We start from the raw sequence: 24,870 nt of genomic DNA, 5'->3' as shown, positions 1-24,870 counted from the left end.
CTTGTCCACCTTTGGTATCAGGGTTTGGCTAATTTCCAAAAGCGAGGTGAATAGCCGTCCATCTTTTTCTATGCTCAGGAAGTGTTTACATAATATAGAAAATCATCTGGGCCTAGGACCTAGTTTTGTATTAGCTATATATTGCTGTATAACAAATTACCCCTCAAAACTTAATGGTTTAAAACAACGAACATTTATTACCTCATAATTTCTGTAGATCAAGAAACTAAGCATGGATTTCTCACAGGCTGCAATCAAGGTGTTGGCTGGGTTTCAGTCATCTTAGGGCTATTTACAGGGAGGATACATTTCCAACCTCACTCACATGGCTGTTGGCCAGGTGCAGTTCCCTGTGGGTTGTCTGATTCAAGACCTCAGTTCTTCATGGGCTATCGGCCAGAGGCTCCCTCAGTTCCTTGACACATGGAACTCTCCCCAGGACAGCTCACAACTTGGCAACTGGCTTCACTAAGGGAGACAGTCATGTCGCAAAACTGGAGTGACTGTTTGTAACCTAACCTTGAAAGTAATATCCCATCGCTTTTGCTGCAGTCTTTTGGTTAGAAGAAGCAAGTTGCTAGTCCAGCCACCCTCAAAGGGAGATGACACAAGGGTGTGAATAACAGTAGGTGCTATTATGGGCTATTTTGTAGGCTGCCTGCAACAAATTTTAAAGGTAGATCTTTGACTACCCTTCCACTTTCTTCTGTGGCTATTGGTCCATACTAGTTCTATACCTTTTCTTACACAATTTTGGTAATTTATGATTGCCTACCAAATAATTATGTTTCTGTTTTGAAAATTTCTTTGTTAAAAAATCTAATCTGGAGCTGAAGCTTATTCCTATCATTATTTATGTCTCCCCTCTCTTTATCAGAAAGAACATTTGTCTAATTTGTTGGTCATTGCAAAGAAGCAGTTTTTTTGTGTATTGCTCAACTCTATTTTTTGTATTTTCTTTCATTGATTTCTGACTATATTAATTACTTCCTTTTACTTAAAAAAAAAAAAAAAGACTAATGACCCAGTTAAATGTAGGCAAAGGATAATGTTTAATAGTTGATTGTAAATGGCTGGAAAAGGATAGAAGTGATGATAGCACATTACTGAGAGCATAATTAAAAGCACTGAATTGTGGGTGTGATTGTGGTTGAAAGGGGAATTTTAGGGTTGTGTATGTCACTGGAAGGAAAGCTAGAGGATGAAACAAGGAACTGTACAACACAGTGAACCCTGTGGTGGACGATGAGTGCAGTTAATAGTACAAATATAAGAATGTTCTTCCATAGAGATAGACAGCAACTAGTGAAGGGGGGTGATAATCTAATAAGAACAGATAAGCTATTGAGGGTAATCTCAATGTTATGGGAATGCTCAGGAATGATTATGGTTTCCAAACTTTCTTGGGTATGGTAGGAACATGTTGGAAGCAATGTAGTTATTTTAGGTTATTTGGGTTTTTTTTTATACCTTTGTTTGATTATGGTTTGTTAATTTTCTTGTGGTATGGTAGGAATATGTTGGAAGCAAAGTAGTTACTTTAGGTTATTTGTTTTTCTTAATCCTTTGTTTTGTTTAAAATGTGTTTTGTTTGGTTGTTTTAATTTTTTGATAAAGTTAAAAAAATAAAAATAACAATAGAGTTAAAAAAAAATAAAGGAAGCTAATATAATGTTTCTGTTAATTATAGTCTCTAGTTTGCATTGATTGTATTTTCCCCCCAATCCACCCTATTTTAAACACCTCGCAGCATTGACATTCATTTGTTCTACCTCATGGAAAAACATATGTGTACCTTTCGTTACAATTGTTGAGCACCCTAGGTTTCGCTGAACTATACGGTCCCAGTCTTCAGCTTTTGTCTGTTGTTCTGGTGTCCCACATGCTCCTAACCTTCCTCTTTCAACCATACTCACAGTCATCTTTGTTCAGTGTACTTACATTGCTGTGCTACTGTCTCCCAAAATTGTTTTCCAAACCTCTCACTCCTGTCTTTTCCTTTCTGTATGCAGTGCTTCCTTTAGTGTTTCCTGTAGGGCAGGTATCTTGTTCACAAACTCTCTCATTGTCTGTTTGTCAGAGACTATTTTAAGCTCTCCCTCATATTTGAAGGACAGCTTTGCCGGATATAGGATTCTTGGTTGGTCATTTTTCTCTTTCAGTATGTTAAATATATCACCCCACTTCCTTCTTGCCTCCATGGTTTCTATTGAGAAATCCACACATAGTCTTATCAAGCTTCCTTTGTATGTGATAGATCACTTTTCTCTTGCTGCTTTCAGGATTCTCTCTTTATCTTTGACGTTTGATAATCTGATTATTATGTGTCTTGGCATAGGCCTATTAAGATCTATTCTGTTTGGGATATGCTGTGCTTCTTGGGTCCGTAATTTTATGTCTTTCATAAGAGATGGGATATTTTCGTTGATTATTTCCTCTATTATTGCTTCTGCTCCTTTTCCCTTCTCTTCTCCTTCTGGGACACCAATGACACGTACATTCCTGCATTTCATTTTGTCCTTAAGTTCCCAGAGATGTTATTCATATTTTTCCATTCTTTTCTCTATCTGTTCTTTTGTGCGTAGACTTTCAGGTGCCTTGTTCTCCAGTTCCTGAGTGTTTTATTCTGCCTTTTGAGATCTGCTGTTGTATGTTTCCACTGTGTCTTTCATCTTTTGTGTTGTGCCTTTCATTTCCGTAGATTCTGCCAGTTGGTTTTTTGAACTTTCGATTTCTACCTTATGTACACCCAGTGTTTTTTTATTATACGCTTCATCTGTTTTGCCATATCTTCTCTAAACTTTTTGAATTTGTTTAGTATCATTAAATTCCTGTATCTCAGTTGAAGTGTAAGTTTGTTCCTTTGACTGGGCCATAACTTCATTTTTCTTAGTGTAGATTGTAGTTTTCTGTTGTCTAGGCATCTGATTTCCTTCGTTACCCCAATCAGATTTTCCCAGACCAGAATGGTCTCAGGTCTCTGAATGAGGCAATAGGATCACATCTCCCTGGGGGTTTGTCTTAGAAGATTGGTACACCCTGTGTGGACTCAAGTCACTGTGCTTTTCTGCCCAGTAGGTGGCACCTGTCAGCCTGTCACTCCAGACTGGTGTAAGGAGGTGTGACCCGTGGCTATTTTCCCCCAGGCTGTGGGGTCTGGTTCTGAATGAAAGGCGGGTAATATAGCTTGGCACCACCTTCTTCTTAGGGAAGATACACCCCCTAGGGAGAGGTCATTGACATTTGAATAGTCTCTCTGCCTGTGCTGTACCCACCCTTGTCTGGGTCAGAGCGCTGGGAACTGAAAACGGCTGAGGCTTTCTCCACTGAGCTGAAAAAGGGACAGAAAGCCCCCCTCAGGGCCAGTCCACGGCCACCCTCCAGCTTTCCAAGGTCAGTCATCATCAAAAGCCTCTGTCTGCTTATTGGGGATTAGTAACTTTTATTGAGCAGTCCATATTTGTTAATTAAAACCTCAGTTGGAGCTCAGCTGAGCTATATTCACTTGCTTGGAGAGTGCTGCTCTCTAACACCATGAGGCTTTGTAGTTCAGGCCATGGGGGGAGGGTGCTCCCGGCTTGGATCCGCAGTTTTTAGTTACAGATTTTATGCTGCGATCTCGGGCATTCCTCCCAATTCAGGTTGTTGTATGATGATTGGAGAGTCACGTTTGTCCCCCCGCAGTTATTCCAGATTATTTACTAGTTCCTGGTTGTTTATTAGTTGTTCCCAACTCTGAATTTTATATTTGTTTAGATAATCACTGAATGCTTTTATATGCTTTAATTATTTGGCATCAATGTCTTTCATGTGTATGAAGTTATCAATGTGTTATATTCCCTTTTATTTTAAGTATTTTAGCTACCCCTTTTGATGTAACTCTAAGCCAGTGAAAGATTTTCCTGATCCCTGCATTACAGATGAAATTTCATTGAATGTCTCCTTGTCTGCCCTCAACTATCCCCAGTTTTCATGGCATGAGAATATTTTCATCACAAGATTTCTATAAATATCCATGGGCTTACCTTAGGGTCTCTCTGTTGAGTCATACATCCCAGCTTCACCTCTTTGTCAGCCCAGATGCAAAACTCAGTCTGTCTGTTCAAGCCTTTCCATAAGAAATCCAATGACACCAAGTATTTTATTGATTTAAGTGAAAATTTTTAGAGGCCTAGGAGGTTTCAGATTTCTCACTGTCCCTTTCTTAACTTCAGTCTCCTCTTCACAGCATTCCCCCTCCCATACATCAACTGTAAATGCCTACCTTTATTATTTTAAATAGCCCCCCTTCCTCTGCATCCCTGCTACTTTGACATCCAGCTTTGGAGTCTCAGCTTCTACTAGACTTATAAAGGCGTTTTCCCCAGGACAAGAAAAAACTGTTTTCCTTTTCATTATAAGTACACTGGCCATGAATACTTTTTTTTCTATCAGCAGTTGCGTCTTAATATTGAGTTTAGCACCTAACAAACATTCATTCAGTATTAAAGAGTTATCTTACTCCATTCCATCATTGTTGATAATCTAGTATATATATCAAGATATATTCTGCAGTCACTCTCTTAGAATATTAATCTAAATGAATCTCATGGCCTTTATAAATCACATAATTTTTATTTAAATTATTCTACATGCATTATGCTTCAACTTGTTCTTTCCACTTGATATATCTTGGCTGTCTTTCTATATCAATATAATACTGATATCATCTCAGTATGATTCCACTAGAAATGATATAAATTTATGTGTACATTTGTAAATATATATCCAAAAAAGGATTTATATCAAGCAGTAGTTACTAGTATAAAGGATCTTGGAAAAATGTTCCAAAAGTAGAGAGAAACTGTGGTCTTAGATGATTGACTAATTATATTACCTTTGGTAGAAAGAAGAAAAATTGGTTTTGAAAATATTGAATCTATCCATGGCTTTGTTCCCCTAGAGTTTCAGAAGGGATCCTATCTTCCATGGATAAAGACAGGCATTTCCTCCCTGAGTTTTAACTGCTGCATATTATTCCATTGATGTATCATAATTTATCTAACCAGTCCTCTATGTGTGATATTTGGGTTGTTATGATTTTTTACAAACATTCAGTATGGTGAACATTTTATATGTGTATCTTTCTGCATCTATGATAATTCTGGGTGAGATTTCTAGGTCTACAGATATAGCATTTAAAATTTTAATAGACATTGCAAAACCCTGCTACAATGTAGGCATCTTATTTCCATTTTCTCTCACATCTGAAAGTATTATTCTTTTATAGATTTAGGATTATTACACTTTCTTGATAAATTGTCCCTTTTATCATCATGAAATATTACTCTATCTCCTGTAACACTCTTTCTTGAGATACTTTGTCTGAGATTAATATAGCCATGCCAGCCTTCTAAAGCTACTATTCTCGTAATATATCTTTTTCTCTTTTATTTTTGACCTATTACTGTTGTTTATTTAAAGTGCTTCTTTTGCTGTCAATATCTAGTTGAGTTTTACTTTTTTATCTAGTTGGAAAATTTGTGCCTTTTAGTTGGAATGTTTTGTTCTTTTAAATTTAAAGTACTTACTGATATGGTTGGGTTTAAGTCTACTATCTTTCTAGTTATTCACATCTCTTCAGGTTTTTGTTCTTCAGTTGCTCCTTTCCTACTGTCTTCTGGGATAAGTGAAATTACTTATGGTATTCCATTTTATTTCCTCTGTTGGCTTATTTTATTCCTTTTTTCCAGTGGTTGTTTTACAGCTAACAAGGTATATCCTTAACTTATCAAAGTTTATTTAAACTCAATATTGTACCATTTCACATTCATACCTACACTTTACACTTCTATTTATACTTCATACCTGCACTTTGCACTTCATACTTCACACCCACTCCCACCTTTGTGCTTATTGTTGTCATGTCCTTAATTTATGCATGTTATAAATCCACCTTACAATTTTATAGTCAGTCTTTCCATACATTTATGAGAAGAAAAATAAAATCTTATGTATACCTACTTATTGACCATATCTAATATTCTTCATTCCTATCTGATATAATTTCCCTTCAGCCTGAAGAACATCCTTCTTGTAGTGCCTGCCTGCTAGTAACAAGTACTCAGCTTTTGTTCATCTGAAAATGTCTTTATTCCACTCTCATTTTGAAGGATATATATGCTGTATGTAGAATTTTGAGTTAAAGGGTTTTCCTCACTTTCTGTACTTTAGGGGTGTCATTCCATTGTTTTCTGACCACTATAGTTTCCAATTGTAAGTCAGACTTGATGGTTATCATTAGTCCACCATCCATAAGATAACTTTTCTGTTTTCAAGATTTTCTCTTTATCTTTGGTTTCACAGTTTGAATATTTGATGTGCCTAGCTGTAGTTTCTTTTGTATTTTATCCTCTTGGAATTTGTTGAGATTCTGGGATCTAGAGGTTTATGTTTTTCAACAAATTTGGAAATTTTGAACCATTATTTCTTCAGATATTTTTTTTTCCTGCCACATTAACACACTTTTCCTTCTGTGACTCTAGTTACATATGTTAGACCATTTGATATGGTCCAACATGTCTCAAAACCTCTGTTCAATTTTGTTTCTCTCTTTACTATAGAATGAGAAACTTGTATTGATCACTCTTAAGATTTACTCATTAATTTTAATGCCCCTTCAGCCAACTGTTAACCTTATTCAATGATAATTTTCAGATTTCATTTATTGTACTTTTCAGTTGTAGAATTTCCATTTGGTTCTTTGTTCCTTCTCCCTAACATACATACACATAGAGAAAACATGAGTAGGTATAAATATTAAACAAGATTGGCAAAATATTGACAATATTTGGCCAATGGAAGTACATTAAACAATTTTCTCTTTCTATTTATATGTAAATTTTTCCATAACAAAACATTTTTGGAAAATATAATTCAATACTGAGGGAATAACAGAGACCAGATTTACCCTTCTGCTTAAAAGCACAAGAAAACTGGACACAATTATGAAACAGTGGTTTTCAGAATTGAATATTAGGTAGATTCAACTCAGATCCCTGAGAGGAAAGAAAGAAACAAGGTGAGCCCTACAATTATGACAGATTATTGCTTGAAGGCACTTTTGAGGCCACAGAGGAGAGCAAGCCCCAAAACAGCCTGGCAGTCTCACTGAGTTGAATAGACAAAGATAAAAGTTAAGAAAGGCCAAGACAGGTAGAATTTGCAAAGCAGAGTAATGCAGAGGATAGAGCTGCTCAAAGAGAAATCTCCAAGTATTGAGTCTTTAGTTGAGTACTGACTGGAACATGCATGAGCAGAAATTACCCAAGATCAAGAAAATGAGTAGGCACAACAACCTTAAGCTCACAAAGGGCTGTGGTTAGTATCTGTTCCCACCAGCGAGAGTAGAAATACCTCATAATAAATGTGGCAACAGATATAATTCTCAGAATAGTATTACTTTTGTATGGAGATAAATTAGCCCTGGCCTAAAGGCTTCTCTCAGCCAGTCCTACAAAAGCTTAAAAAACAAGACTCAAAAGAATTCAAATGATTCAAGTTACTTAACTGCACTGCAGAACAAAATATAACACTAGTTGAATGCATAGAACAAAATCCAGTAGCCATCAACATAACACTCACAGTACTTGGCATCTAATCAAAAATTAGCAGGAAGGCGAAAGTAAACAAATATGACCCCTAACATGGAGACAAATCAATCAATAGGAAAAAAGCCAGAAATGACAGGGATGTTAGAACCAGCAGACAAAGATGTTAAAATGTCTATGGTTAACATTCCATATTTCAAGAAAATAGAAGAAAACATGAGTACAATGAGAAAAACAGAAAAAAATTTTTTTTTAAAAAAGAACCTAAATGGAACTTTTAGTAAAGTACAATATATAAAACAAAATATATACTGATTAGGATTGGTAGTAGATTAGAAAGCAGAAGAAAAAGTTCAGTGAGTTTGTAAACATAGCAATAAAAATTTTCCAAAATTAAACAGAGGAAAAAAAGTGGAAAAAATGAACAGAGCATCTTTAGCATGTAGGACAATAAAAAGTGACCTAATAAATGTGTAATTGGAATTCCAGAATGAGTCACTGGGTGTATGGAAGCAGAAATAAAATATTCAAAGAAATAATAGCTTAAAAAAATCCCAAGCTAACTGAAACTACTAGCCCACAGTTTCAAGAAGTTTAAAGAACTTTTTGTGGTGATAAAAAGATTCTATATTAGGATTGTGGTGGTAGTTACATGACTATACATTTGTTAAAACTCATCTTGAATACTAAAAATTTATGAATTTTATTAAATTATTACAGGTAAGTGTTCTAGTTTGCTAATGCTGCTGGAATGCAAAACACCAGAAATGAATTGGCTTTTATAAAAGGGGGTTTATTTGGTTACACAGTTACAGTCTTAAGGCCATAAAGTGTCCAAGGTAACACATCAACAATTGGGTACCGTCACTGGAGGATGGCCAGTGGCATCCAGAAAACCTCTGTTAGCTGGAAGGCACGTGGCCGGTGTCTGTTCTGGAGTTCTGCTTTCAAAATGGCTTTCTCCCAGGACGTTCTCTCTAGGCTTCAGCTCCTCAAAAATGTCACTCTTAATTGTTCTTGGGGTGTCTGTCCTCTCTTAGCTTCTCCAGAACACAAGTCTTCTTTCAAAGGCTGTCTCCAAAATGTCTATAAACTGAAGCTCCTCTCTCAGTTCCAGTGCATTCTTCAAAGTGTCCCTCTTGGCTGTAGCAAGCTCGCGCCTTCTGTCTGAGCTTATAATGCTCTAGTAAACTAATCAAGGCACATGCTGAATGGGCAGGGCCACACCTCCATGGAAATTATCCAATCAGAGTTATCACCCACATTTGGGTGGGGCGCATGGAAACAACCTATTCAAAACATTCCAACTTAATCCCCACTAATACATCTGCCCCACAAGATTGCATCAAAGAATATGGCTTTTTCTGGGGGACATAATATATTCAAACTGGCACAGTAAGTTATACACCAATAAAACTGATTGGAATAATTATACAGCTAATTATATGCATGAGGAAATTTAGTGAATCTAAGGTTGAATTAAAATGTTTTAAGTGAACTGAAAGAAATTCAGTACTAAAAAACTAAATAAAATTCCTCTACTGTAATAAAATGATATTCAGTATAATAGAAATTAGTATGGTTTTTAAAACTAATAACTTTGCAATATTTCTATCTTTTTAAATTATTAGGTTGAACTAAAACGAAACTACAATGACCAACATTCAAAATTGAGAGGGCTTTTACCTGGTCGTCAATGGTATGAAATTCAAGCATACAGGGCCTTAAACCAGGCCCTAGGTAGGTAAGTGAAATTAATATAATGATATTGTTCTATCTGTGGCCAGGGTTACATGTAGAGCTAATCTGGGTATTTTACTCCTTACAATAACTTGTGTAATACCTTATTTAACTGGAACCATAGGAACTGGTATATTTTCAGTGACAGATGTCATAAGGGAAAGTTGAAAAAAGAAATGAGAATAAATCAGACCCAGAACGAAACACAAAGTTTGACCAATCATAACTCTTCTTTAAAATGTAGCGAACAATGAGTGGCGCACAAAGGTGCTCAGTAGGTGTTTACTGAAGGTAGTTCATCACCAAACCATGAAAGTTTTTTCTTGTGAACATCGGTACTCAGATGATTGATACCTTCCTCCTACCCAAAAAGAAGTCAGGAAACAGAAAAGATATACCAGTCAGTGTGAGGAGATATTCTATTTGCAAAGTGTACTTTCAGTCACTGAAGGTGAGTGGAATTCTATTATCTGTGAAATTACTTATACCAAATACAAACAAAATCTATTATACTACCCTGTGAAGTCTTGCAAATTTACAGTTTTTTATTCTACTTCTACATAAAGAAAGCAAATAACAAAAAAAGTTGTATCATTTTCATTTTAATGTCACTTCTAAGGTCTAGATAAGTATGACTGTAATCCATAATTTCCAATGCCATCTACATTTATTTTACCCTATAATGATCATTGCTAATGGATAATATTGAAACTGAATGATACTGAACAACTTAAGAAAGAAAAGATAAATTAATAATTACTTTTTTTAAAAGTAGGAATGGAGAGTAAAGTATTTTAGCAAATGATTCAAGAAGGGTTAAAATAAACCATGGTCTTGCTAAAGAAAAACCATAAAATTAATTATAATATTCCATTTTCCAAGAATTCTGGTGCATTAAGATTTGTTCTCTATTGAACAGTTTTTTAAACATTTTATGCCATAATTTCATATTGTAGAACATCAGCATCCAATTTATTTAAACACTACAATAATCAGATTCTAACATTTTAATAATTATTTCCCAGTGAAAGTATGAGGCATTCGGATAATTCAAAGAAAAGAACACAGATTAAGAGTTAAAATCATGAAAACATGACCATTTGACATATTTGCAATTAAGCCAGAGGAACCACCCCCACCCCCAACTAACCATGATCTACCCTAACTAAATCGAGAATTTAGATTTTGTATCTTGTGCACTCACATTAGCCTATTTGCATTTGTATCCTACTGTGTCATTTATAAACCTCTCTCACATATTATCTCATATGTTACCTCTATTGGTCACTTCCAAAAGCAACACATCAGTATTCTATGTTTTACTTGATTGCTTTTTAAAAAAAAGTCTGTGAGAGATTAAATTAGTTGTCTGCTTGGCCCCACCTATTCTAAAACCTCACAATCTGCTCTTTCACTCTTATATCCTACGCTCTATCCATTAAATTTCTCACTATTCCTTAAACATACCATATTTGTTCATTATTCTCTTCCTTTGCACATATGTTCCCATATACTTCATTTGGCAAATTTACCAATCAAACCTAGGTGAAAGAAGAACAGATCTTGGGATTTATGAGAGTAGGATGGCAGAGTGAGAAAATCCCATATTCCATCCCCCCCACAACAACATTGGACAACCGGTATAAAGTGGCAGAACAACTTTATCAGAGCTCTGGAAAACAAAGGGTTGCAATAACTGAGCAACCACCAAATCAAGAAAAAGGCAACTTAAAAACAGTAGGAAGAGACTCCTGGTAAGATGGTGGAATAAGGACAGGCAAACGTCACTCCTCTGTCAAAGGCACCTAGAGAACAAGCAGGAATGATCCAAAGCAGCAGTTGTGGGGCTCAGGAGACCAAGGAAGGACCCCTGCAACATATGAAGAGGAGCTGGACAAAAAACTGAGAAACATGACTGAGAAATTGTGAGTGAGCTCAACCATGGCACTTGAGCAACCCTTCTCCCCCACTGAGCCTGGCGGCTGTGGGACAGCTTTGTTCTCACCAGCTGGTGAGACACAGCACAGTCCTGCTCTGAGGGTCAACGAGGTGGCCCTCTTGACTCCGCAGCCTAGAGCCTTTTCATGCAGGAGCTGGGAAGCTTGCAGCTCCATTGATCCCATGAGCTGAGAGTCTACAGTGAGGGACCGGTCTCCACTATGTTTCCCGTCACCCATCCCCCACCCTGAAGACCAACAGCTGATGCAGTACCAGGCATGCTGTTGGCTGGTGAAGTTGACCCTCTTGGTCCCGCAGCTTAGAACTTTTCCACATGGCAGCTAAGGAGCCAATGGCTCCATTGGTTCCACAAACAGAAACACCACATGGCAAGATACTGATCTGCACCAGAGGGTCCAGAACCCATCCTCCACCCCAGATGCTAGCAAATGTGGGTGAGTCTGGCTCTTATCCAGCTGGCTGTAGTGGGCGGGAGAGACAAGGAAGCCTTACCCTCAGGAAAAGTGGGGGGCACGGCATAACCCTGTTCCAGCTGCTTCCGGAGAGAGTAGCACTCTGGGTCTTGCAGTTTTGAACCTGCCTACACAGGGGGACCCAGAGCACTCGCATCCCTACTATTTCCACAAACAGAGAAGCTGTGGCAAGTGACTGAGCTCCACTGCAGCCCCAAGTGTGCCTAAATCTTGTCCAGTGGGCTGCAGTGGTCTGGGAGAGACAGGGAGGCCCCATGTCTCAACTGTTGGCCAGTGAAATAGGACAGCAGGAGGGCGGGGGCACAGTCTTGAGCCCCTCTGGAGGGGTGCCCACAGGACTGCGGGTCCTTTATCCCCCTCACTGTAGAAACAGGGGTCAGAGGGATAAAAAAAATAACTTACCTTTGTAGGACTGTGGGGAATAGGTCACTGAAAAGCGCCATTTGCTGGGAAGGCTGGGAACATGCAGTCTGAGAAGCTACTTTCCTAACCCTTTATCTGTGTGGCCTTTTGGTATGGGTCTGCACCTGCTGCATGGGATAGTGGCCCTGGTTTGGCTGTGAAATACTGTGCCAAAGAAACCTAGTGCCAAAGAAAACCTTCAACACGACCCAATATAAAATCTTAGACAACAGGGAAACCAACTTTCAAAATAATCTTACCAAGATAACCAGATGCCCAAAAACCAGCAAAAAATTACAAGGCACATTAAGAAACAAGAAGATATATTAAGAAACAAGAAGATATGGCCAAATCAAATTATAAAATTAAAAACTCTGAGGAAAGTCAGAATTTGGAACAACTAATCAAAGATGATCAAACAAATTCTCCTAAATAATTTCAGTGAGATGGCTAAAGAAATAAAGGATACTAAGATGAAACTAAGAGAGCATAAAGAAGAATTTGAAAGATTACATAGAAAAATGGCAGATCTTATAGAAATGAAAGATTCAGTTGGTGAAATTAAAAATATACTACAGACACCCAACAACAGACTTGAAGAAGCAGAAGAAGGGATATGGGAACTAGAGGGGATAGAGCAACCGCAACCAGACTCAAACACACAAAAGAACGAATGGAGAATAAAATGGAAACATTTGAGCTGGGTCTCAGAGAAATGATTCACACACAAAATGCACAATTATATGCATTATGGGGGGGTCCCAGAAGGAAAAGAAAAGGGTAAAGGGTCAGGAAGAATATTTGAGGAGAAAATGACTGAAAATTTCCCAATCCTTGTAAAAAAAAAACATAAATATGCAAATCCAAGAAGCCCAGTGTAGTCCAAATAGAATAAATCAAAATAGACCCACTCCAAGACATACCAACACAGAAAACTGCAAACTTTGCTAAGAAAAATCAAAGAAGACCTGAATAAATGGAAAGACATTCTGCATTCATGGATTGGGAGGCTAAATGTTTTTAAGATGTCAGTTCTACCCCAAATGATCTACAGATTCAGTGTAATACCAGTCAGAATTCCAACAGACTACTTTGCAGATTTGGAAAAACTAATTATCAATTTTATTTGGAAGGGGAAGGGACCTCGAATAGCTAAAAACATCTTGAAAAAGAAGAATGAAGTGGGAGGCATCATACTTCCTGACTTGAAGGCATATTATAAAGCCACAGTGGTCAAAACAGCAACTGGTACTGGTACAAAGATAGACATATGGATCAATGGAATTGAATTGAAAGTTCAGAAGTAGACCCTCATATCTATGGTCAGTTGATTTTTGACAAGGCTCCCAAATCCACACAACTGGGACAGAACAGTCTCTTCAATAACTCATTTTAGGCGAACTGGGTATAATAACCAAAAGAATGAAAGAGGACCATTATCTCACACCCTATACAAAAATTAACTCAAAATGGCTCAAAGACCTAAATATAAGAACCAGTAACCATAAAACTCCTAGAAGAAAATGTAGGGAGACATCTCCAAGATCTAGCGATAGGCAGTAATTTCTTAGGCTGTACACCTAAAGCACAAGCAACAAAAGAAAAAATAGATAAATGGTAACTCCTCGAAATCGAATACTTCTGTGTTTCAAAGGACTTTGTCAAAAGGGTGAAAAGACAACTGACTCAATGGGAGAAAATATTTGGAAACCACATATCTGATAAGGGTTTGATATCCAGAATATATAAAGAAATCCTACAATTCAACAACAAAAAAATACAACAACCCAATTAAAAATGGGCAAAAGATATGAATAGACAATTTTCTGAAGAAGAAATACAGATGGCTAGAAAGCGCATGAAAAGATGCTCAGCTTCACTGGCTACTAGGGAAATGCAAATCAAAACCACAATGAGATAACATCTCACACCTACCGGAATGGCCATATTAAACACACAGGAAACTGCAAGTGTTGAAGAGGATGTGGAGAAATAGGAAAACTCTTTCACTGCTTGTGGAAATGTAAAATGGTACAGCCAACACCTTTTCAAGGTCAAGACGTAGCTGATACAACTAAGTTGCTATGGAGGGTGTGAGTGCAGAGACCAAGGCATGCATCAGACAGGCCTGGGTCTGAATCCTTTCTCCCCCTTGTACTAGCTTTGCTCACCATGGACAAGCTAACCAACCTTTCTGAGTCTTGGTTGCCTCATCTGTGCAGTGGACTTAAAAGTACCATGGAAACTATAATTAACGTACCATTAAAATAATATTGGAAGGGCAGAAGATGGTGGCTAGATGAGACAGGGCAAAAAAACACCTCCGTGAAAAATACTAGATAAAAACCAGAAAGTGACTCAGAACACCAGTTCCAGCAATGCACCAGCCAGACAAGGTCTGCTAAATCCACACGGACCGTGCATTTGGTGAAACTGGGAGTCTGCATCCTGAAACGAGTGAATGAGCTGGCTGAAAGTCTGATGGCCATGCTGCGGTGTGGGGAAACGGTGGGTTGGCGTTTGGAGATGGACTAGTTCTTTTAAACAAAAAAACCAAAAAACCCGGGAGTGACTGCGGATATGACTGGGAGAACCACGCAGTGAAACACGGCAGGAGCGGGCTGGGCCAACGCCTCAGTGTCTGGCATGGAAGATAGCCCTTCCCACACCCGCTGCTGATTGTCTCAGAGCCAGGGGAGCAAAGGGGAGCCAAAAGGAGAAAGAAACTGCGCCCTTTGCAGCCATCTCCCCGGCAGCCTGGGGTCGTTCCCGCCCAGGGCTGGACCCACAGCCCAGAACCGCGCCAAGAAACCCAGTGTGACAGGGAGTCTTCCCTGCAGCACCGCGCACACGCCACAATATTGGCCGTGGACAGCGGCCTTTAGTACATCCACAGCTAAGTGTCCTGGAGCTGGGAAAGCGGAGCTGTGCGAAAAGGGGGAAATTAACATGTCCCATTCAGCCATCTTTACAGCAGGCTGGGAATGCCCCTGCATGGCCCAGCAGCCCAGGCCTTCCCTGGTGGGCCAGCATGCACTTGTGATGTGGCACAACCTTCCCTCAGCAGAGGTCCCGGAAGAGCAGGGCTGAGAAGGGGGACCCACTCGGAAATCCCAGGGCCCCTATGCCAATACCAACGACTTGTGGGTCAGCGGCAGAGACAATCTGTAGCAAGACAGAAATGAAGGCTTAGGCTCTTACAGCAGCCTTAAATCTCTGGGAACACCTGGGAGGTTTGATTATTAAAGCTGCCCTGCCTCCCTAACCACCCAGATATACCCCACATTCAAGGCAGAAAGCACCAACAACACACCCAAATTTAGTGCACCAATTGAACCCCACAAGAATCAGATCCCCACACACCACAAAGACAAAGGTGGGGTTAACAGACTTGAGGGGAAGGTGACTCACAGACGCCATCTGCTGGTTAGTTAAAGAAAGTGTATGCCACCAAGCTGTAGTTCTGACAATTAGAGATCAAGTAAAGCAAATGCCAAGAGGCCAAAAACAACAGAAAATCTTAAAGCATATGATAAAACCAGACAATATGGAGAACCCAAACCCAAACACCCAAATCAAAAGATCAGAGGAGACGCAGTACCTGGCGCAATTAATCAAAGAACTAAAGACAGACAACAAGAGCATGGCACAGGATATAAAGGACATAAAGAAGAGCATGGCACAAGATATAAAGGGACATGAAGAAGACCCTAGAAGAGCATAAAGAAGAAATTGCAAGAGTAAATTAAAAAAATAGAAGATCTTATAGAACTAAAAGAAATTGTTGGCCAAATTAAAAAAACTTTGGATATTCACAATACAAGATTAGAGGAAGTTGAACAACAACTCAGCCTCCTCAAGGACCACAGAATGGAAAATGAAAGAACAAAAGAAAGAGTGGAGAAAAAAATTGAGAAAATCGAAATGGATCTCAGGGATATGATAGATAAAATAAAATATCCAAATTTAAGACTCATTGGTGTCCCAGAAGGGGAAGAGAAGAGTAAAGGTCTAGAAAGAGTATTCAAAGAAATTGTTGGGGAAAACTTCCCAAACCTTCTGCACAATATAAATACACAAAGCATAAATGCGCAGCGAACTCCAGATAGAATAAATCCAAATAAACCCACTCCAAGACATAGTCTGATCAGACTGTCAAATACTGAAGAGAAGGAGCAAGTTCTGAAAGCAGCAAAAGAAAAGCAATTCACCACATAGAAAGGAAACAACATAAGACTAAGTAGTGACTACTCAGCGGCCACCATGGAGGCAAGAAGGCAGTAGCATGACATATTTAAAACACTAAGAGAGAAAAATTTCCAACCAAGAATACTTTATCCAGCAAAACACTCCTTCACACTTGAGGGGGAGCTTAAATTTTTCACAGACAAACAAATGCTGAGAGATTTTGCCCTACTTCAGAAACTAAAGGGAGCCCTACCAACAGAGAAACAAAGAAAGGAGAGAGAGATATAGAGAATTTTAACAGACATGTATAGAACATTACATCCCAGGTGACCGGGACACACATTCTTCTCTAGTGATCACAGATCTTTCTCCGGAATGGACCGTATGCTGGGACATAAAACAAGCCTCAATAAATTAAAAAAAAAAAATTAATTTGTTCAAAGCACATTCTGTGACCACAATGGAATACAAATAGAAGTCAATAACCATCAGAGACTTGGAGAATTCACAAACACCTGGAGGGTAAAAATGAGGGGGAGATGAAAACATTCATGGATAATCAAAAGCTGAGGGACTTCTTCACCAGTAGATCAGTCCTATAAGAAATGCTAAAGGGAGTTGACCAGGCTGAAAAGAAGGGACACTAAACAATTGACTAAGACTACATGAAGAAATAAAGATTTCCAGTAAAGATCACATGGTAAATATAAATACCACTACTACTGTATTTTTGATTTGTAACTCCACTATTTACTTCCTACAGGATCTACAATACATAAACTGTAATGATAAATCAGTGGTTTTGGATTCAATGTAAAATATGTAATTTTTTACAAGAACTACATAAAGGTGGGGGAATGATGGAGTATAGGAACATAGTTCATGTGTCCTGTTGAAGTTGTTGGTATCAAAGAAAAACAAGATTGTTATAGATTTAAGAGGTTAAATTTAAGCCCCATGGTAAACACAAAGAAAGTATCAGAGAATATGACCGTAGAGATGAATACTAGCGTAGGGTTTACAAGACGTGGGGGAAGGGGCAATGGGGAGTTAAGAAATGAGTGTAGGGTTTCTGTTCAGGGTGAAGGGAAATTTCTAGTAATAGATGGTGGGAAGTGATAGCATTGCAACATTCTAAATGTGATTAATCCCACTAATGGAATGCTAGGGAGGGGGTGGAATGGGAAGATTTAGGCTGTAGATATGTTTCCACAATTGAAAAAAAAAAGACAATCTTTATAGATGACAATTAAATGCCAAGGATGATCCTGGATGGGATCTAAGGATGGAGTAGAGGAGGCTCAAAGGGACACAGATGGGACATAAGAAAAAAAAAGAGGAAATATAGAATGTAAGCTTTGTATCAATGTTGAATTTCTTGAACTTCTTAGCTGTGCTTAATGGAACTGCATAAAAGAATGTTCTTTTTCATGGGAAAGGTATATGTGAATTATATTGTTTGTTCAAGGATGTGTGCAGCTTGCTCTCATGTTCAGAGGACAGAGCAATAGATGATGGATGATAGGGAGGGAGGGAAAGAAAGAAATGGTGGTGTGACAGGATGTTAAAGTTGATGGATGGGATATCAGGGGAGGGGGGTCAGGGTATGCTGGAGTTCTGTGTATGGGGTTTGTATTATTTTTGCAACTGTTCCTGTAAGTTTGAATTTATTTCAAAATAAAATTTAGAAAATAAAAATAAAAAATAATATTGATTTCATCAATTGTAACAAATGTACCACACGAATGCAAGGTATTTATAATAGAGGTTTATATGGGAACTCTGTCTTTTCCACGTGATTTTTCTGTAAACCTACAACTTGTAGCTCAAAAGTGAATCCTCACCTGATGCACACAGAGTAAATCAGTAGACACTGGGATTGGGAAAAAAAAAAAAAATGGTACAGCCACTGTGGAGGATGGTTTGGTGGTTCCTCTGTAAGCTAAGTATAGAGTTGCCTTACAACCCAGCAATCCCTCTACTCGAGTTATACCCAGAAGATCTGAAAGCAGGGATGCAAACAGACATTTACCCACCGATGTTCACAGCAGCATTATTGACAATTGCCAAAAGATGGAAACAACCCAAGTGTCCGTCAGCAGATGAATGGATAAACAAAACGTGGTCTATACATACAATAGAGTATTATTCAGCAGTAAGAAGGAAGCACAGGACAACATGGATGAACCTTGAGGACATTATATTAAGTGAAATAACTCAGACACAAAAGGACAAATATTGTATGATCTCACTGATGTAAACTAATTATAATATGTAAACTCATAGACATAAAATATAGAATATAGGTTACCAGGATACAGAATGAGGCTAAAGAATGGGGAGTGGTTGCTTAATATGTGCAGAATGTTTAACTAGGTTGAGCTTAAAAGTTTGGAAATGGATAGAGGTGACAGTAGCACATTATATGAGAATAATTAACAGTGCTGAATGGTGTGTGAATGTGGAGGAAAGAGGAAAGTTAGTCATGTATATCACCGAAAGGAAAGTTGGAGGTTAAAACATGGGAATGTATGACACAGTGAATCCTCTGATGGACAATGTCTATAATTAACTGTACAAATTTTAAAAAGTTCTTTCATGAAATAGAACAAATGTATAACACTATCACAAGGAGTTAATAATAGAGGGGTATTCTGGTTTGCTAATACTGCCATTTTCAAAACACCAGAAATGGATTGGCTTTTATAAAGGGGTTTATTTGGTTACACAGTTACAGTCTTAAGGCCATAAAATGTCCAAGGTAAGTCATCAACAACTGGGTACCTTCACTGGAGGATGGCCAGTGGCATCCAGAAAACTTCTGTTGCTGGGAAGGCACATGGCTGGCGTCTGCTCCAGAGTTCTGGTTTCAAAATGGCTTTCTCCAAAATGTCAGTGTCCGCTTCCCAGCCATCTTCAAAATGTGTCTCTCAGTTGCTCTCCAAAATGTCACTCACATGTATGGCTCTTTTTAAAGTACTTCAGTGATCCAATAAAGATCCAACCTGAATGGGTGGGGCAACACCTCCATAGAAATAATCCAATGAAAGGTCTCGCCCACCGTTGATTGAGTTACATCTCCATGGAAACACTGAACCAATGGGTTCCAACCTAATCAACACTAATATATCTGCCTCCACAAGACTGCATCAAAGATAATGGCATTTTGGGGGCCATAATACATCCAAACCAGCTCAAGGGGTATATGGAAAATACATATCTATTGCAAACCATGGACTAGAGTTAACAGTAGTATTTTAATACTCTTTCATTAACAGGAACAAATGTACTTCGACAATACAATGGGTCAATAATGGGGGGAGGCTGGATAAGGGGTATGGGAGGATTTAGATCTCCTTTTTTCTTTCTTTTCTGGAGCAATGAAAATGTTCTAAAATCAATCATGGGGTTATATGCACAACTATGTGATGATACTGTGAGCCACTGATTGTACACTACAGATGGTTTGTGTGGTGTGTTAATATGTCTCAATAAAACTACATTTTAAAAACAGTGGGGGTGGCTATACTAATATAAGTTCAAGTAGACTTTAAGTTAAAACCTGTTACTTGGGACAAAGAAGGGCACTACATGAATAAAGAAGATATAACAACTGTAAATACATATGTACCTAACAACAGTAAATACATATGTACCTAACAACAGAGCCCTAAAATAATTGAAAATATTAACAGATTTGTAAGAAGAAATCGATGGTTCTACATTAATAATAGGAGACCGCAGTACCTTAATAGGAGACTTCAATACACCACTTTCAATAATAGAAGACCATCTAGACAGCAGATCAATAGGATTTGAACAATACCAAATAGCAACTAGACCTAACAGACATATATAGTAACAACTTCAGCCAACAACAGCAAATTACACATTCTCCTCAAGATCGTTCTTCAGGATAAGCCATTTGTTAGGTCACAAAAAAAGTATCAATACATTCAAAAAGATGAAAATCATGCAATGCATCTTCTTTCACAGTGGAATGAAGCTAGAATTTAATAACAAGAAGAGCTGGAAAATTCACAAATATGTAGAAATTAAACAACACATTCTTAAATAACCAGTGGCTCAAAGAAGAAATCAAAAGGAAATTTAGAAAATACCTTGATACAAATGAAAATGAAAACACAACATTCCAAAACTTATAGCATGCAGCAAAGGCAATGGTGACAGAAATTTACAGCTATAAATGCTTACTTTTAAGAAGACCATCGAAATCAGTAACCTCACACATAGAAGAACTAGAAAAAGAAGAGCAAACTAAACCCAAAGTGAGCAGAAGCAAGTAAATACTAAAGATTAGAGTTGAGATAAAATGAAATAGAGGATACAAAATCAATAGAATTGGTGAAACCAAACTCTGGTTCTTGAAAATATCAATAAAACTGACAAACGTTTTTTCTTGATAAAAATGGTCAAAAAAACTAGGAATATAAGGGAATTTCCTCAACATGATAAAGAAACCTCAGTGTTAACATCATGAACAACAGTGAAAAACTGAAAGCTTTCCACCTATGATGAGGATGAAGGCAAGGATGCCCATGTTGACCACTATTATTCAACATTAAACTGGAAATTCAAACCAGAGCAATTAAGAAGAAAAAGAAATAAAAGGTATCCAAATTGGAGATGAAGTAAAATTATGTCTATTCTCAGATGACATGATCCTATATGTAGGAAATCCTGAAGAATCCACAAGAAAGTTACTAGAGCTAATAAATGACTTCAGTGAAGTTGCAAGCTACAAGATAAACACACAGAAATCAGTGGCATTTCTATGCAGTGGCAATGAACAATCCAAAAAGGAATTCAAGAAAATAATTCCATTTATGATAGAATCTAAAAGATTAAAATATCTAGTAATAAATTTAACCAAGGATGTAAAAGACATGTACAGTGTGAAGGAAGACCTAAATAAATGGAAAGACATACAATGTTTATGGATTAGAAAACTTCACATTGTTAAGGTGTCATCTATCCAAAGCAATTTTCAGATTCCATGCAATCTTGACCAAAATTCCAGCAGCCTTTTTTTTCCTCCAGAAATGGAAAAGCCCATCATTAAATTCATATGGAAAGGGAGGAGGCCCCAGATAGCCAAAAACATCTTGAAAAATGATTAAGAAAGTTGAAGGACTCCCATTTCATGATTGCAAACTTCCTACAAAGCTATACTAATCAAAACAGTGTGTTATTGGCATAAGGAAAGATATAGAGACCAATGGAATAGAATTTAGAGTTCACAATTAAAGCCACATATATGGCCAATTGATTTTTGACAAGGGTGCCAAGGGTATTCAATAGGGAAAGAATATCTCTTTAACAAATGGTGTTGGAAAAACTGGATATCCACATGCAAAACAATGAAAGTGTATCCTTACGCCATATAAGACCTCAAACAATAAAACCCCTAGATGGAAAATGGGGCGGGGTGTGGTGGAATCTTCAGTACCTTGTATTAGGCTAGGCATTCTTAGATATGACACCAAAATCATGAGCAGCAAAAAAAAAAAAATTGTACTTGATCAAAATGAAAAACTGTTGTGTATCAACAGACTATCAAAAAAAGTGAAAAGACAACCTACAGGATGGGAAAAAATATTTGCAAATCATATATAATATATAGAGATCTGCTACAACTCAACAACTGAAAGGCAAACAGCCCAATTCAGAAGTCAAGAAAGGACTTGAATGCATATTTCTCTAAAGAAGATACAAAAATGGCCAATAGGCACATGAAAAGATAATCAACATCATTTGCCATTAGGTAAATGCATCTCAAAACTATGAAATACCACTTCATACCCACTAGGATGGCCATTATTTTTACAAAACAGAAAATAAGTCTTGGTGAGGATTTGAGAAATAGGAACCCTCATACATGGCTAGTGGTGGGATTTAAAATGGTGCATCCACTGTGGAAAAGTTTGGCATTCCCTCATAAAGTTAAATATAAAATTATCATATGACCTAGCAATTTTAATTCTAGGTAATGTCCCCAAAGAATTGAAAGCAGGGTCTCAAACAATATTTATACATCAGTGTTCATAGTAGCATTATTTACAACAGTCAAAAAAGTAGAAGCATCCTAAATGTCCATCAAGAAATGACTAGATAAACAAAATTTGGTAGAATATTATTCCACCAGTAGAATATTATTCAGCCATAAAAAGGAATGAAGTTCTGATACATACTGAATGAAATCAGCCACACCAAAAAAAAAGCCATGTATTGTATGATACCATTTACATGAAATACCTAAAATAATCAAATTCATAGTCACTGAAAGTAGATTACATGTTACAAAGGGCTGGGAAGGAGGGGATGGGATATTGCTTAATGGGTATAGAGTTTCTGTCAGGGATGATGAAAAAGTTTTGGTAATGGGTGTTGGTGATGGTAGCAGAACACTATGAATGTAATTAATATCACTGAATTGTACACATGAAAGTGGTAAAATGGGAAATATTGCTGTGTGTATGTGTATGTCACCTCAATAAAAGCTTTAAACACACACACACCCCTAGTTGAAGCTCATGACCTCTGGGAGGACTTTTTATTTTTTTAGACTTATTTACTTTTTAGTAAGCCCACAGCATTTTTTTAATTCATTTTTATTGAGATATATTCACATACCATGCAATCATACAAAGCATACATTCAATTGTTCACAGTACCGTTATATAGTTGTGCGTTCATCACCAAAATTAATTTTTGAACATTTTCATTACCACACACAAAAATAATAAGAATAAAAATTAAATTGAAAAAGAACAATTACAGTAAAAATGAACACTGGGTGGGGTTTTTTTTGCCCCCATTTTTCTACTCATCCATCCATACACAAAGGGGAGTATGGTCCATATGGCTTTCCCAATCACATATCACCCCTCATAAGCTACGTTTTTATACAATCGTCTTCAAGATTCATGGGTTCTGGGTTGTAGTTTGATAGTTTCAGGTATTTACTGCTAGCTATTCCAATTCATTAGAACCTAAAAAGGGTTGTCTATATTGTGCATAAGAGTGCCCACCAGAGTGACCAAGCCCATAGCATTTTGCACATTATCTTGATCATAATATATCTCATGTTATTACAGTCTGTTTATATCTCTTTCTCCCTTCCTAAACATATGTTATGCTTTTTTGCATTTGCAACAAGCAAAGTGCTTGGGACATAGGTGCTCAATAAATGCATGTCAAATTAGTGAAAAATGCCAAGTTCACTTCTTTTCCCACTTTACCACATTGCCCAGATAGCTTCTAGAGCTTCAAATGCTGCTCTTTTAGAATTTAATAAGGAGTAATTGTTATATTGATAAATAATATTGTACTTATTTTATTAATGACATTTTCAAAATATTTAGATCCAAATATAATTTGACCGATTATCAGGGAAACAGTATCAACATTTGGAAATTTGTGAACTTGTTATTTAAAGAGTATATCTTTTTTTTTTTTTTAATGAAGCAACCTCTTATTTACTTTTTTTTTTCCAGGTCACTTTTTTTTTTTTTTATTAAATTCAGTTTTATTGAAATACATTCACACACCATGCAATCATCCATGGTATACAATCCACTGTCCACAGTATGATAACATAGTTATGTATTCATCACCACAATCTATCTCTGAACATTTTCCTTACATCAGAAAGAACCAGAATAAGAATAAAAAATAAAAGTGAAAAAAGAACACCCAAATCATCCCCCCATCCCACCCCATTTGTCCTTTAGTTTTTATCCCCATTTTTCTATTCATCCATACACTAGATAAAGGGGGTGTGATCCACAACGTCTTCACAATCACGCTGTCACCCCTTGTAATCTACATTATTCTATAATTGTCTTCAGGAGTCCAGACTGCTGGGCTGGAGTTTGGTAGTTTCAGGTATTTACTTCTAGCTATTCCAATACATTAAAACCTAAGAGGTGTTATCTATATAGTGCATAAGAATGTCCACCAGAGTGACCTCTTGACTCCATTTGAAATCTCTCAGCCACTGAAACTATTTCATCTCATTTTGCATCCCCCTTTTGGTCAAGAAGATACTCTCAGTCCCACGATGCCGGGTCCACATTCATCCCTGGGAGTCATATTCTGCATTTCCAGGGAGATTTACACCCCTGGGAGCCGGGTCCCACATAGGGGGGAGGGCAGCGAGTTCACCTGTCGAGATGGCTCAGTTAGAGAGAGAGAGGGCCACATCTGAGCAACAAAGAGGTACTCAGTGGGAGACTCTTAGGCACCATTACATGCAAGTTTAGACTCTCCTTTGTGGTAATGAGCTTCATAGGGGCAAGTCCCATGCTCGAGGGCTCAGCACATCAAACCACCAGTCCCAATGTTTGTGACAACATCAACACCAGTCCAGGTGAGGATGTCCAACATATCCGCACCTTCCCCCAGATCCTCGGGGCTGGAGAGGTGGAGGCTATAAATATATTTTTTATTATCTGCCCAAATTACTCTGGGATGTGTCACTATTTCACTCCAGCCTA

The 24,870-nt window shown here is 37.6% G+C and overlaps 1 protein-coding gene across 1 annotated transcript in view; it reads left to right on the top strand.

Annotated features, from left to right (window-relative positions):
• The window catches only part of BRIP1 (BRCA1 interacting protein C-terminal helicase 1), a 385,619-nt gene that overhangs the window by 328,168 nt on the left and 32,581 nt on the right, over window positions 1–24,870 (top strand). Inside the window, 1 exon segment of the mRNA XM_037809614.1 lies at window positions 9,221–9,333. Within this exon segment, the coding sequence (XP_037665542.1) occupies window positions 9,221–9,333 (113 nt within the window).

This window comes from Choloepus didactylus, chromosome 18 (genome assembly GCF_015220235.1).
Source record: "Choloepus didactylus isolate mChoDid1 chromosome 18, mChoDid1.pri, whole genome shotgun sequence".
Lineage (NCBI taxonomy): Eukaryota > Metazoa > Chordata > Mammalia > Pilosa > Megalonychidae > Choloepus > Choloepus didactylus.
This window is presented reverse-complemented; position numbering and strand designations above follow the sequence as displayed.